This window comes from Helobdella robusta, assembly GCF_000326865.2.
Source record: "Helobdella robusta unplaced genomic scaffold HELROscaffold_2, whole genome shotgun sequence".
NCBI classification, from domain to species: domain Eukaryota; kingdom Metazoa; phylum Annelida; class Clitellata; order Rhynchobdellida; family Glossiphoniidae; genus Helobdella; species Helobdella robusta.
Window position 1 is genome coordinate 6,998,240 of NW_008704083.1, and position 14,840 is coordinate 7,013,079.

Consider the following 14,840-nt stretch of genomic DNA (forward strand, 5'->3'; position numbering starts at 1 on the left):
GGTGTGTTGTATTGTTGTTGAACTGTTGTGTTGTTGTTGTGTTTGAAAACGTTATAGTTGCTGAAATTATTGTTGTTCATGTTAATGTCGTATCTGTAGTTGTCAATAGTTAAATTAATGTGAATTCTATTTTTGCAGTTTACGTTGTTGTTGCTTGTTTGTTGTTGTTGTTGTTGTTCTTACAATATTATTATAGTCAGTACTTAAGCTAAAACTAATTTTTATAAATGTTGTTATGTTTCAGATTTACTAAGTTAATGTAAGTTTCGCCAATGTACGTTTTGTTAATGTAATTATGGTTGACATCTTTCTTCCTTCCTGACATCAATCATTTTGATGTTTTTTCAAAGATTACAACGTGCTGTTGGTTGATGCGTTTCATGTTTCAGTCTGTCGCTATTTGAATAACTTTCTGTTTCGCATATTCATTATTATACATATTTAAATCTTAATGTCACTGCTGATTGCAAATAGCTTTTTCAAATGAATTTTGCTATGCTGATAATATGCATAATATGTAAATATATATATATGTAAGTGGGTGCTGTCATATATTTCTTTAAATATTCTTTTTTCATAGCAAATTCATTATTTCATTTTTTTTTGGTTTTTTTATTGTTAATATTTCTATCATTTATAACAAGATCTGCTAAAAAACATGTTTGAATGTGTGTATTTTAAACAAATTGAGACGCAAGAAAACAGAAAAAGATCACCTCGAAAATATATTTTGTTGAAATGATTTTTTTATTGAATAAACAAATTAATTAAATGAATATTTATTGATGAAAATACATTTTAATGTTCTTGAATAACAGTGGTTTTTGATATAATAGTTATTATAAAGCTTCTCATTGTTATTTTTACATTTTTAGTGTTATCAAAAATTATGTGGTCAACATCAGTATCGTTGTTGTCTTTTTTTATTTTGAACTTAATTGATCATGATTCATATTTAGAGGATTTAGAGGTTGACGGAGAGAAAAGTGCTGACCAAGGAGAAGGTGCAGGTCGGTTATGGAAGTTGTTTGTTGTGTTGTTGTTGTTGACGTTGATGTCATAGTTTTTGATGTTGTTATCGGTGTCATAGTTGATGTTGGTAGTGTTGTTGTCGTTATTGATGTTTTTGTTGTTGTTAATGTTGTTGTTATTGTCGATGGTGGTGGTCTTGTTGTACCTTTTTGGTTGATGATATTTTTTATTTTCTTTGTTTATTTATTGAAGGATGTTGTTATTGTTTTTAATGTTATGGAAGGCGGAAGTTTTTTTTTCGCTGACGAGTCAGTCGGTTTACGTTTAGACAACATTCTTGTATATTGTGTGTCGTAATGTTATTAATGTTACTGCAAACAAACTCTAAGAAATATAACGATGCTGAAATGAATGTCGGTGTTTTAATGCTTTTCATCCAACTTTTATATTCTAAATTAATTTTATTCAAAATTTTCTAATTATTATTTTGAGAAATGTGCCATTTATGTTTTCTGCCATCTATGGTGTTCAACTTTTGTTGTATGTGAGTTTGTTGGTATTGTTGCTGATGATGCTGATGTTGCTGATGTTGCTGATGTTGCTGATGTTGCTGATGTTGCCGTCATCGCAAATGTATCTTCAATTTTTAAGAGGATGAGGGTGGAGCGGAAGATGGCGAAGATGAAGAAGTGATGCACTCATGGTGGGCCATCAGAAAGTCCGTTATGTTACGTTCTTTGGCTTCCTTGCATTTTGTCTCTTCATTTTTTGCCATAAAATTGTGTTCATTTTGATATTTTCATCATAATGGAGTTGGATTTTATCAACCTACAGTTAAAGTTTTTATGAACGAATTCGCATATTTACTTGAAAATTCCTTAAATTATAAAATATTTGGCATGTCTCAATATAATTTTTTCTACCTTTTTAAACAGTTATTTTAATAGTTTAATAGTGAATAAAAATTTAAAAAAAGTCTATAAACTGATCACAACTTACATCACAAATGCAAAACAGACATCGAATATTCAAGTTGAACAAGAGATGTAAGAAGGCAGTGAGGAGGGCGGTGAAATCTCAATGGTTCTACTGGCTGATCATTATACTGGTCTTCCTAAACACGTGCATCCTGGCTACAGAGCACTACAGACAACCGCCTTGGCTGGACCAACTGCAGGGTCTTAGACTTTTTTTGATACATTGTTTGACATTTACATAACTTATTTTAAAATGAATTGCTGTTCATATTCACTCTTCTTAATTGTTTGTTATACTTTCGTCAGTTATTCTTTGAATATCTTCAATAGAAATTATATTTAAATGCATTAATTCCTCAGATATAAGCAACATGTTCTTCATTGGTCTTTTCACGATTGAGATGTTTGTTAAGATGTACAGTGTCGGCTTTCAAATCTATTTCCGGTCACTTTTCAATCGGTTCGATAGTTTCGTGGTGGTCTGCAGCATCATAGAGGCAGTGCTGACCCACATGAACCTCATGGCACCGCTCGGCATCAGTGTGCTCAGGTGCGCCAGGCTGCTCAGGGTTTTCAAAGTTACCAGGTTGGTTTTCTATAAATTTTTTTCCATCAACTTCTAACGCCGCTCTTCTTTTTTAATTAAAATTATGTTGTAGTATAATATTTTTTAGATGTAGAAAATATCAATATGAAAAGTTTTTGTTTGATCAAGTTATGAAAATATAGAGGTAACAAAAATGACTGACTAATAGTGTTCATTTTTAATTTTTTTGTCCCGATAAAGAAATTAAGTGAGAAATAAAATGTTTGCAACTGAAGGTATTGGAAGTCGTTGCGAGTGTTGGTGGCCTCTCTGCTGAACAGTATGAGATCGATCGCCAGCTTATTGCTTCTCCTCTTCTTATTCATCGTCATATTTGCACTGCTTGGTAACTTTACATCGATTCATAAATAATTAACAACTTCAATTTATATTATTTTAATAATTAGCCATTTGTTATTTTGAAACTTTCAAGTGACTCAAAAACTTAAAAAAATAACCAGGTATGCAGTTGTTTGGAGGAAAGTTCAGCGAAGGAGAAGCGGAGAAACCACGAAGCAACTTCGATTCCTTTTATGAAGCACTGCTGACTGTATTCCAGGTGGGTTCAACGTGTTTTTTAGCTTGTGATTCTCATAAAACTCAAATTTTTTTCCCAATTTGTAAAATTAATAAATTTTCATTTGAAATAAAAACCAACATACACTAAGATATTAACGGGCGAAGATTGGAACGAAGTGATGTACATCGGCATCGGAGCTTCAGGGGGCATGACGAAGTACGGAGCATTCGCGTGCATCTATTTTGTCATCCTCTTCATCTGCGGCAACTGTATCCTTTTGCGTCGTCAGTCAGTTGAGACGGCCGGTCATTTCTGTCCAATATCTCTATCAATATCTGTTGCAGTGATGGCACGATAAGCGTGTTGTTTGATTTTATTTGCTCTAGATTGAGTGTTAATGAACTGTTTGATGTTGTTTGTTGTTGTTTCAATGTTGTTCCTGTGCAATTAATTTTGCTAGCAGATAATATGAATTTCTTTCCGCTGGTTGTTGACTGTTTGTTTGATGCTGCAGATGTGATAAATTTGGTTAGGTAAGGGGATCTTAAAATGCTGGGTCAATATTTGCTCCTCCGATATCAATTTATAATTGCTGAAAGTTTGTGCCTTTGAATGTTGTTATTGTCTTTATCTTTTGTACTTGTGTCTTCGACTTTACATTTGACATTGATATTGTTTTACTAAGTTTCTAACTGTTGTTAATGATATAAAATACAGCACAAATTGAAATTTGCTAGATACAAACTATATGTTGATATGGCATTTTTTTTAGATATTTAACGTGAAATTTAAGCAGTTGATGCAGATTAATTAAACAAAACCTAACAACCCATTTGCCTTCTTAACTTATCAACCAACGTCGGTCCAATCAAATCACCCTGATCGACAATGACATCGATCGATTGTTTAACCTTTATGACCTCGTGACACGTGATCAGACATTCTACTAAATGTCTTCTTGGCTATCGCCGTGGACAACTTGGCCGATGGTGACGACGAAGAGGAAGAAGGTGGTGGTGGAGGTGGTGAAGAAAATGGCGGAGAGGCAGGTAACGGTGGCGGTGGCGGTGAGGAGGGTGCCGATGGGGCTGAAGTGGTCATCGTTGAGAAGACGGTTGAAACTGGCGATGAAACTGCTAATAAAGTTAGTTGGTTAATAGATTGACTGGCTGATTGGCTGGCCGGCTAGTACATCAGTTGTTTGTCAGTTTGCTGGTTAGTCGGTCGGCTCGTAAGTTGCGCGGTCGGTTAGCAGTTTGCTTGTAAGCCTACGATGGTTGGTTGGTAGAAGAGGTTGTTGAAATCATTGTTAGATCAAGTAGCAAATTATACCAATTTATTTAATATTTGATTTATTTTGAATTTTTGAATTATTAATCAATTTTACTAGGAACAAAACTCCCTTGCAAAGAATGACACAGAAATGAAACTAAACGAGTATGATAGAAATATTGTTTGATGTCTCGTTTGTCTTGTTCATTCGTAACGTCATGTTGTATCATGTTGAACAGTGTTTTAATTCTTACAAGAACATCGTAATCACGAGCGCTGCTAATTGATGCATATCATCTTTCCATCTGAAAAAAATGTAGCTGATTAGCAATTTACGTCAATTTGGTATTATTAACATTAAATTCATTTTTTAGGCCCAAACTTTGTTGTTTTATATAAGCACTTTCGACTTCACTTTTAAAAGTTGTATTTCGTTGCATAACATTTTCAATAAACAGATATTGATTATTATCGTTTCAGTTTGAACGTGACGATCACAATGGATTCACTGAGCGAGCCAAGGGATGGTTAGAACTCCTCACTTACATTCATCAGCAGTTTTCATGCTCACATTTCTTAACAACTTTTTATTTGTTTTGAATGTAAACATCAATTATATGTTCTGAAGTTTTAAAAATGTTGTGACTGAACAATAACATGAGTTGTTCGTTGGTAAAAAGTTTGAAAATATTTTGTCGAAGTCAGTTCTATTTAAGAAAAAACCGATGAACAAGCGATTTAAAATACAAACTTGACAAAAAATAATTACTTAAAATGTAGAAAATTTGGAGCAAGATGATTTGGAAGAGGAAATAGAAGAAGAGGAAGAGAAGCCAAAGATAGGGATGCGACCGACGAGGATGGCGAACATCAAATCCAAGGTCAAACCTATTCCGCCCGCCAGCTCTTTCTTCATCTTCAGTGAAACCAACAAGTAAATTTAAAGTATTTTTACAAATCTATTTTAATAAATTTACACAATATAGCACACAGGAAACAATTTTTTCAAAAAACTAACGAGTGAACTTTGATATGATGAATTTGAAATTGATATTCATCAGATTCCGAGTGTTCTGCCATCACATATGCACGCATTCCAAGTGGTGTAACTTCATATTGGGCTGCATTGTTGCTAGCAGTGTGACACTGGCCTGCGAGGACCCCGTCGTTTCTAAGTCGTACAGAAATTTGGTGGGTTTCTATTCAACCTACCTGCCCTCTCTATTGAGATTATTTTTCTTCTTTTTCTTATTTTCATCACTATTATTATTATTATTATCAGATTGTGTTTTTTAGTTTACATATTTACACATTCATGTATGTGTTTTTTAGTTTTTATATTTACACATTCATTATCAGCATAGGCAGAAGAGTTATTAATATTTTTAATATCACATGTGTTCTGTTTGTAAAGCAACATTGAACGTTTTTGAATTGAACAATTTATTAGAAGAGTTCTTACAGAGAATGTTTTGTTTATTGTTTTTTTTTATATAAAACTTAAATTCAATCAATTATATTTATTTATAATTTATAAGTTTACTATTTTTAAATTTTAATAAATCAATAAATTTCTATGATTTTTATAACGCAGTTTTATCAAAGGCAGTTAAACTTACAATTAAACTTTTTCATGTGTCTGTAAACTGATAGTTCTACTGCATTTTGCACAATAGGTGCTAAAGTATATGGAGTATTTCTTCACAACGGTGTTCACCATCGAATTGCTATTAAAGGTTTGTGCATTCATTCAAGTACTTCTAAAAAAAACTTCAAACAACATAATAAGGTGTTTTCATAGATGTAACAAAACGCCTGTTTGATTCATAAGCTGACAAGTTTCTCACAAACATGTAAATATAAAAATACATCGTTTGAACGTAGCTACAATTCATACGAAACTTTAAAAAAATATAGTTTTTTAAATTAATATTAAAATTTAATAAAAATAATTATTGTTTATATTATTATTGTTATTATATTTATATTATTTTTATCATTATTACCTTGGCAATAACTCCTATGCAGTTGGTGTCGTACGGGTTCATTCTACACAAAGGAAGTTTTTGTAGGAGTCTCTTCAACATTCTTGACGCTTTGGTCGTAACGTTCGCCCTCATGTCATTCGCTATCGAGTCAGACGTCGTTTGTCTTTTTAAAATCTTCACATTGAATTAAAGTATATTTGAGATGTAAAGAGTTTATAAAATTCGTGTGTTTTATTCACTTTTTATTTCATTACATCCAAGTATTTTAAACTTTCAAATGTTAGATTTAGTTTATTCAATTGACTTATTTATTTTTATCTACTAAACTTTATTAGTTGTTCAAAAAAGGAAATATTATAATCAATACTAGAACGCCTGTTCATGAAAATTGTATTAAGAGAAATAATTTTTTTATTCCTGGCGAAAATAATTTATAATAAATGTTTGATATTATTGACCTTTGACCTGCCAGCAACGAGAAGATGGGTGTGGTTAAAATTTTGAGGGTGTTGAGAGTGTTGAGGCCACTGAGAGCCATCAACAGAGCCAAGGGATTAAAAGTTAGTCGTTTTAGATTATTCTTTATTTGTAAAATTTTTCACCTCTCAGTTGAGTTGTGTAGAATGAAAAAATCGTACATAATCATCATTTTTTCTATAATTCACTGAATAATTTTCATATTTAATTGAATCAAATAATCTATTCGTAATAATAAAATTTAACAAAACATCAAACTTGATTTGAAATCTAGAGAGTCCTCCAGTGCGTCATAGTGGCCATCAAAACCATTTACAACATAATGTTGGTCACTTTCCTTCTCGAGTTCATGTTTGCCGTCATCGGAGTTCAACTCTTCAAAGTCCATAATGATACTTTTTGTATTTTTTATCATTGAAAATGATCATTTAAATTTTTACGACTTATTTTTACATTTCATTTTCTAACTTTTAGTTTGAAAATGTTTTCCGCAGCCTAATTTATCGCTTGATGATCAATTTTTGACGTACAATTTTAACTTTTCATACATTGTTACTGCTCATGTTTTTTTGGTAAAAAGAGTTTGAAATGAGCAATAATGGAAAAAAAATGCCAACAGTCATTTAAACAACCAACAACAATAAAAACGTACAACAGCAACAAACAACAAAAATATACAACAACCACTAACAACTAATACAAACAACAACTAACAACAGGGCACTTTCTACGCATGCACTGATCCAACAAAACTCACTGAGGTGGAATGCCAGTTAGTTTCATCTCTTTCTATATTGAAATAAATTTCATTTATATTTCAAACGTCTTCAATAAATTTTTTTTTAAATTATGAAAATCAATTACTATTATTATGTGTCAAGTAAACTTTTTTATAATTCACATAATGATAAGTAAATAAAATTATAAACGATTTTATTAGATAGTTTCATTAAGGAGTATTAACTTTGGAAACATTTCCTGACAGAGGTGAATTCATTGACATTGATTCAGACGACCGTGCCTCCATAGAACCGAGAAAATGGAAAAATAATGAGTTCAATTTTGACGACGTCAGCAAGGGGATGTTGACCTTATTCACTGTGGCTACATTTGAAGGATGGCCCAAGTACGTGGTGTTGGGTGGTGTGGGGTCGAAGAAAAAGGTTTTTGCTGTATGAGATGACGTATTGTCGTTGGCCTGATGTTTTGTTTTGTGAGAGGTTTCAATGCGAAGTTGCGCGTTGTTTCGTTGTTGGATGTGATATGAAGTGATGTTTTATGTTGCAATTTGATATAAAATGTACATATTCTAACAACAAGGATATCTAAATGAGATATGTTAAAATTTAAAAAGTCTTTCAACAACAAAATGTAAATATATTTGAAACATTTTCAAAAGTTTTCAGTTAAAAAAACTTATTTGGGAACAAAAAGAGCATGTGTAGAACTTTTTTCAAATGATTTTTTATAATAAAAGTTTCAATAAATAATTTCTACATGAGCAATATTGTGCTATTGACACAACTGAACAGCTTGCTGATAAAAGGAATTGATTCGGTAAGTGAAGACCATGGTCCGATCCAGATGGCCAGGCCCTTCGTGGCAGTCTTCTTCATAACCTACATCATCGTTATCGCATTCTTCATGGTCAACATATTTGTCGGTTTCGTCATCGTCACGTTCCAGAAAGAAGGCGAACAGGAGTACAAAAACTGTGAACTTGATAAGAATCAGGTCTTCGTGTGCTCTTAATTTAAAACTTTACTTGATTTATTATAAAATGCTCGCTGATGTTTCACGACATTTAAAAAAAATTTTGTTCCACTGATGAATACTTCAACATCTGCGTGTTTCACAATTGGACACCTACCTGCACACAACAGAGGAAATGCATCGAGTTCGCATTGAAAGCAAGAGCTCAACGCCGATACATCCCGAAGGATAAGATGCAGCATAAGATCTGGTGGATCGTCACTTCACAACCATTTGAATATTTTATCTTCATCCTCATCCTCCTCAACACTATCACTCTGGCCATGAAAGTTCGTTTCTTGCTAGATTTATTGACAACACAGCATCATTTAAAATTTTTTAATTGTTTGCAATGACTTATGTTGCCGTTGAAATTTGTATTTTCTTCTCTCTCCAAACAGTACGACGATTCGCCGAAGGAATATCAGTTCGTTCTTGACGTCCTTAACATGGTCTTCACTGGGGCTTTTGCGCTGGAGTTCATCCTCAAATTATTTGCATTCAGAATTAAAGTAAGCAATTTACATTTTTTTTAAATTAAACTAAGCAATGATCAGTGTAAAAATAAATTTTTATTTAAAAAATATGATGTTTGTTGTTCACAAATTTGAAAGAATTACTTTGGAGATCCTTGGAACACCATTGATTTCATCATCGTTGTCGGCAGCATTGTCGATATAACCATAGGAAAGATTTTGGTTTGTTTCAACGTTGTTGCTTAGCAAATAAATAACATTTTTGTAATAATTGATTCAACTAATATTTAACATTTTATGTAGGATAATAATTTAATTATTTCATTGGATCTCCTATCATGTTATTTTGTTTCATATGTTATCTAGCTTTAAGTATTAAATGTTTTTCCATTTGACATCTTTGCAGCCCGACCAGAACATAATCAGTATTAGTTTCTTCAGACTGTTCCGTGTCATGAGGCTGGTGAAGTTGCTGAGTAGAGGGGAGGGCATTCGAACGCTACTCTGGACTTTCATCAAATCATTTCAGGTATTAAAAAATTGCTTATAATCAAATAAAACTTTTAAATATGAACTTGTGACATATGTGACATAATATTCAAAATTTGTGACATAATATTTGAAATCGGTGACATCATAATAATTTTAAATGCATGCCTCGTATTGAACTAAAAATATCCCAACTCTTATTTTCCACTCATATAAAAATCCGATACACATTCAACGTAGCTAAATTTTTTACATAAACTTGTTTTTATACGTTATGGAAAAAGCGGACAAAAATGTAGAATTGGTTATCATCTGAATGATTGATAGTTTCATAATTGGCACTAGTTGGCAAATCCTCACACAACGACAGGCACTACCTTACGTATTCCTACTGATCGTCATGCTCTTCTTCGTGTATGCCGTGGTCGGCATGCAGGTTGTAATTCACTTTCAACTTAAATCTATTTCAATGAGTTTATATTCATCTCGGATAATTTTAAACAAAAATATGCTACAGTTAATGGGAAAGATAGCGACAGACAACGAAGACTCGACAATCAACCACAACAACAACTTTCAAACTTTCCCAGCCGCTCTTATGGTCCTATTCAGATCGGCCACTGGTGAGTCCTGGCAGGACATCATGATGTCCTGCTCCGACAAACCAACCGTCAAATGTGACAAAAACTCTGATGACGCCGATAAGTTGTGCGGTAGCTCGCTCATTGCCATGTCCTTCTTCATCTCGTTCTACATCATTTGCTCGTTTCTGGCTAGTTGATTTGAAAACATCTGTTCATTAATTTCTTTAAAATTTTTCGTAGTAGATGCCCATTATGATTTATCATTTTTACAAAACGACATTGGTGTTTACATTTTTAAAAAATTTTTAAATGAAAATGAATATTAGATTTTTACATTTTTTTATCAATAGAGTTTTCTGCATTGTAAATTTGCTGCTTAATACCTTCCAATATTCTGAAATTAATTTTCAATTAATTAATGGATTCAATTAATGGATTTGCTTAATTCGTCATCGACTACAGATATTGAACTTGTTCCTGGCTGTCATCATGGACAACTTTGATTATCTGACACGTGATTGGTCCATTCTCGGCCCACACCATCTCGATGAATTTGTCCGCCAGTGGTCTGAATACGACCCAGATGCCAGGTTTGTTAAAGTTTCATGTTTCATCATAACTTTGCCACTGTGCCAACACTTTCTCATATAAACAGTTTTCAAAGTATACAATCATTTTTTTTTAATTTTTTTAATGTTAATAATTATTTTCAATATTTATTTTGTGACTGGATGCTCAATTCATCAGCGGGAGAATAAAACATCTGGACGTGGTTCAGCTGCTTAGAAAGATATCTCCACCTCTGGGATTTGGCAAGTTGTGTCCACACAGAATTGCTTGCAAGGTACGTAGGTTATTATCATATTCAATGCCAAAAATGTTTTAAACAGTTTTGATTCAAATTTAAAAAAACTGGTTATCTTCTTTTTCCTTTAGTTTCAGTTTTTATTGATATTGTTATTTAGTGATGTACGAACACGATGAATTGAGAATGAATACATCACTGAATATTGAACAGAGGTTGGTATCGATGAACATGCCTCTGAACAGTCAGGACCACACGGTCATGTTCAACGCTACTTTGTTCGCCCTCGTCAGAACTTCTCTCAAAATCAAAACCGAAGGTCAGTTAGTCACATTTGTCAAATTTTTTTGAAAACAAGTTACTGCTATTAAACATTTTTAATTATTTTTTTAGATCAAAATTGAAATTTTATACTGATAGTTGAAAATTGTAGAATTATATTCATAAAATATTAACTGCTATTATAAATTTTAAATTTTAATACCGATAGTTGAAAATGCAGAAATTCATAAAATATTACTTTTCAACATTTTTCTAAAAATCACTCACTTCGTTGTTGCTGCGGCGTGCCACATCAGGCAACATTGATCAGGCCAATGAAGAGTTGCGAGAAGTTATAAAGAAGATTTGGAAGAGAACCTCGCCGAAGCTGCTTGATCAAGTTGTTCCACCCGCAGGTCTGCTTTCTTTTTTTTCAAAATGTTACATAATTCTTCAACTCTTACATACAGGAACATGCTACTTTTTAAGATATTCATGATAATTTATAAATGATAAGCTGAACGTTATTACCGAAATAAGATTAATACGTAGATGCATGTACTGTTACTTGGATGAATATCTCTCTTGTAAATGACTCGTAGGTGACGATGAGATCACAGTCGGCAAGTTCTACGCCACCTTCCTCATTCAGGATTACTTCCGGCGCTTCAAAAAACGGAAGGAGATGATGGCGAAGAGGAAGCAGCTTGGTCATTCGCACACCAACGTTCTCCAGGTAGTATACTAATTCATTCATCACTTTAATGTCATCGAAATATTTATTCAAATCTTTAATGAAAATAGCGAGATAAACATTCATCATGGTATTATGAAATCTAGGCTGGCCTGAGAGCGGTGCATGATCTGGGTCCTGAAATAAGGAGAGCAATATCAGGCAACCTGGAGGAAGAAGATGTCTTGGACAAGGAAGCTGAAGAACCAATGCACAGAGTTTGTATAGAATTTTTAAAAATCCTGTTTTCAATAGTTTTTACAATCTAACGCTATTAAACGCATATGCGGGCGCATGCTTTTGAGTTGACAGCTCCAATCTAACACGCGTTCATTTTATTAGGTGAATGTGTAATTAAGTATTTTTATGTTGTGAACGCCATTATTTAGCAAAACGTGGTAATCTTATTTGTACAGAGAAACCACGCATTGTTTGGCACAATATCTCTCAATCGCAACCTCCAACCAGCAGCCAATAAGAATCCATTTAGTCTGCCAAATGGTCCAAAATTGTTGCCTAGCCGCCTGGAATATTCAACTGACAAGTACAACGCAAACACAAACAACAACAACAACAACGATAACAGCGAAAGGTCAGGCAATGTATATTAACACACGTATGGAGTTGTTACGATGTTGCAATTCAATTTAATATTTAATTGTTCAAAGATTAAAAATAAATTTAATTAGCAGCACAAATGTCCAACATTCACAGTGACAACAGTCCAACCGTGAATGAGAATCCAATCGTGCCCGTATCAGCGCGAACAACATCCTCGCCTCCGCAACGAGGAAGCAATCCAAACATCAGCAGGAACGCTGATCTGTACAACCAGCAACGCAACCAGCACATGTTCCAACAGCAGCAGCAACCACGCAACATCGATAGAGTGAGTCAACCGCTGAGAATCGAACCCGGTGCAAGCATGCAACGTGGGCCTGGCATATTCGCCAGTGAGGAGGACGATCAGGAAATGTTGCTCGCCACCCAACAGTGGAAACAACTGCCGCCTAAGTACGTTTAATTCCTCAATTACTTTTATACATTGATTGTTAAAATTTGAGCTACATTCAAGAAGTAGACCAAATAAATTTGATAAAATTCACAAAGCACTCCAACCGAGGAAGACGACGACGTACCATTCCCGCTAACGACAACCGCAAACAGCCGCTTTAAAAAATCTTCTCCACGTCTTTCCGGTCTGCTCGGATGTCTACACAAGCAGGACAGTGCCGAGAGTCCACTGGTTAGCAGGCCTGGCGCATCACCGCGAGATCTCAATCAGGCTCAAGTCATTTGATGCTTGCTAGTTTTATTTCATTGAATAAATAAATATTTATTTCAAGCAGTCGTTCATCAAATTTATGAGCAAAACTTTGAAGCTCGTTGTGAAAGAAACATTTTTTGAACGCAAAAACTATCAAATTTTCACGCTCATCACAAAAAACTCAGATTATTAATTTAAATCTTCCCTTATGAAAATGATGTTGTTGTTGTTGTTGTTGTCTAGATAATTTAATCAATCGATCAAACATTGAAACGAAATATGTTGAACTTTTGCAGAACATGTCGAAAGAAGTGATGAAACGACCGATAGACTATCAGATCCCAACACAGCCTGTCCTGCCCACATCCACGTACAAGACCCCCAGTAAGTTCAGTGCCTGTGATTGTATGTCGCTTTTCTGATGAAGCACAGTGTTTTAAAAATAATTTTGCATCGATATGTTTTTCTGTAGAGATTAAAACAACATCATAATATTATTTACTCACATACTTTCTGAACATAAGGCCGGCCATTAATGTTGTCGCCTGATCTTTTGAGAAAGCGAAACAAACAAATGATGCCAGAACATTTTCGATCTCAGCAACACTTACAACAACAACAACCACGGCAGCAACAACAGCAACAACTACAGCCTCATTACAACGTCAACAACTACCTTCCTGTGTCAAACGACATCTATCAGCAAAGAGGAAGAGATAAGTTCAAAGGAAGTGCAGAGAGTCTTGTCGGCATGGTAATGCAAAACAATAAATTATTCTAACACAAATTCATGAAATGCGCCTCATTACTTAAAAGATTAATATTTAAACACGCAAATGATAACTCTAATGTTATCAAGCCAATAAATAACAACATAGCTACCTACCTACTACCTACCTACACACTTGAGGCATCATATAAACTTTAAACAAAAGTCATTCACCTGCATTACTACCGCACCATTTCCATTTGCATTCCTTCTTCCAACCAGGTCATCCATTCGGAAGGTCTGCAAAACTTCGTGGACGCCCGCTACCTGCAGAACGAAATATCGGAAGCCATCGGACTGACCGAAGAGGAGATGGACAGCGCCGCACACCAATTGCTCACTTCGAAATCTACAATCTCCACTTTTAATCCAAGAGTCACGTGATACTACTTGTAACCTATTAATATGTAATTTTTCATTCAACTTTTTCTTTTTGTGTAAATGAAGAAAAATAATTTTTTACGTTTTATCATTTGAAGACTTTAGATTTGACCTTTTTCAACGTGGTTCATCATTCTCTCTAACATTTGGTTTTTCTTTAACTTTATCTTATTAAATTCATATAAAATGTGTCCAGCAAATATTAGACACACATTATTATTTATTAAAAGGTTTGTGTTTGTGTGATACTTTTGGCTTAATTAGTTCGTGTGTGCGCTCATTTTGAATCATTTTTTAAAATAATAACGTTCATGAACATACTGCAGTTACTATTCTTTGTTTGTGTACGTGTGTGTATGTTTGTGTACGTGTGTGTGTGTGTGTTTGTGTACGTGTTGGTGTGTGTTTGTGTACGTGTACGTGTGTGTGTTTGTGTACGTGTACGTGTGTGTGTGTGTGTGTGTGGTGTGTGTGTGTGTGTGTGTGTGTGTGTGTGTGTGTGTGTGTGTGTGTGTGTGTGTGTGTGTGTGT

The 14,840-nt window shown here is 33.9% G+C and overlaps 3 protein-coding genes across 3 annotated transcripts; all 3 read left to right on the plus strand.

Moving 5' to 3' along the window:
- Window positions 1-889: 889 nt before the first annotated feature.
- On the plus strand, window positions 890-4,514 carry HELRODRAFT_160603 (hypothetical protein; the record flags this gene model as incomplete). Its single annotated transcript, XM_009017553.1, has 9 exons — window positions 890-1,010; window positions 1,624-1,690; window positions 1,990-2,150; window positions 2,310-2,535; window positions 2,772-2,881; window positions 2,997-3,094; window positions 3,204-3,360; window positions 3,994-4,169; window positions 4,446-4,514. 9 exons carry the CDS (start codon window positions 890-892, stop codon window positions 4,512-4,514), a joined length of 1,185 nt encoding a protein of 394 aa, XP_009015801.1.
- Window positions 4,515-4,826: 312 nt separating this feature from the next.
- On the plus strand, window positions 4,827-10,290 carry HELRODRAFT_160604 (hypothetical protein; the record flags this gene model as incomplete). Its single annotated transcript, XM_009017554.1, has 16 exons — window positions 4,827-4,854; window positions 5,108-5,261; window positions 5,389-5,518; window positions 6,004-6,063; window positions 6,356-6,462; window positions 6,788-6,875; window positions 7,067-7,174; window positions 7,512-7,564; window positions 7,778-7,918; window positions 8,325-8,526; window positions 8,676-8,834; window positions 8,946-9,056; window positions 9,159-9,242; window positions 9,427-9,549; window positions 9,880-9,945; window positions 10,027-10,290. 16 exons carry the CDS (start codon window positions 4,827-4,829, stop codon window positions 10,288-10,290), a joined length of 1,878 nt encoding a protein of 625 aa, XP_009015802.1.
- A 292-nt stretch (window positions 10,291-10,582) lies between these two features.
- Window positions 10,583-14,312, plus strand: HELRODRAFT_160605 (hypothetical protein; the record flags this gene model as incomplete). Its single annotated transcript, XM_009017555.1, has 12 exons — window positions 10,583-10,683; window positions 10,841-10,937; window positions 11,112-11,217; window positions 11,477-11,575; window positions 11,762-11,895; window positions 12,000-12,110; window positions 12,309-12,484; window positions 12,607-12,906; window positions 13,060-13,183; window positions 13,456-13,543; window positions 13,684-13,913; window positions 14,151-14,312. 12 exons carry the CDS (start codon window positions 10,583-10,585, stop codon window positions 14,310-14,312), a joined length of 1,728 nt encoding a protein of 575 aa, XP_009015803.1.
- Between the last annotated feature and the right edge of the window lie 528 nt (window positions 14,313-14,840).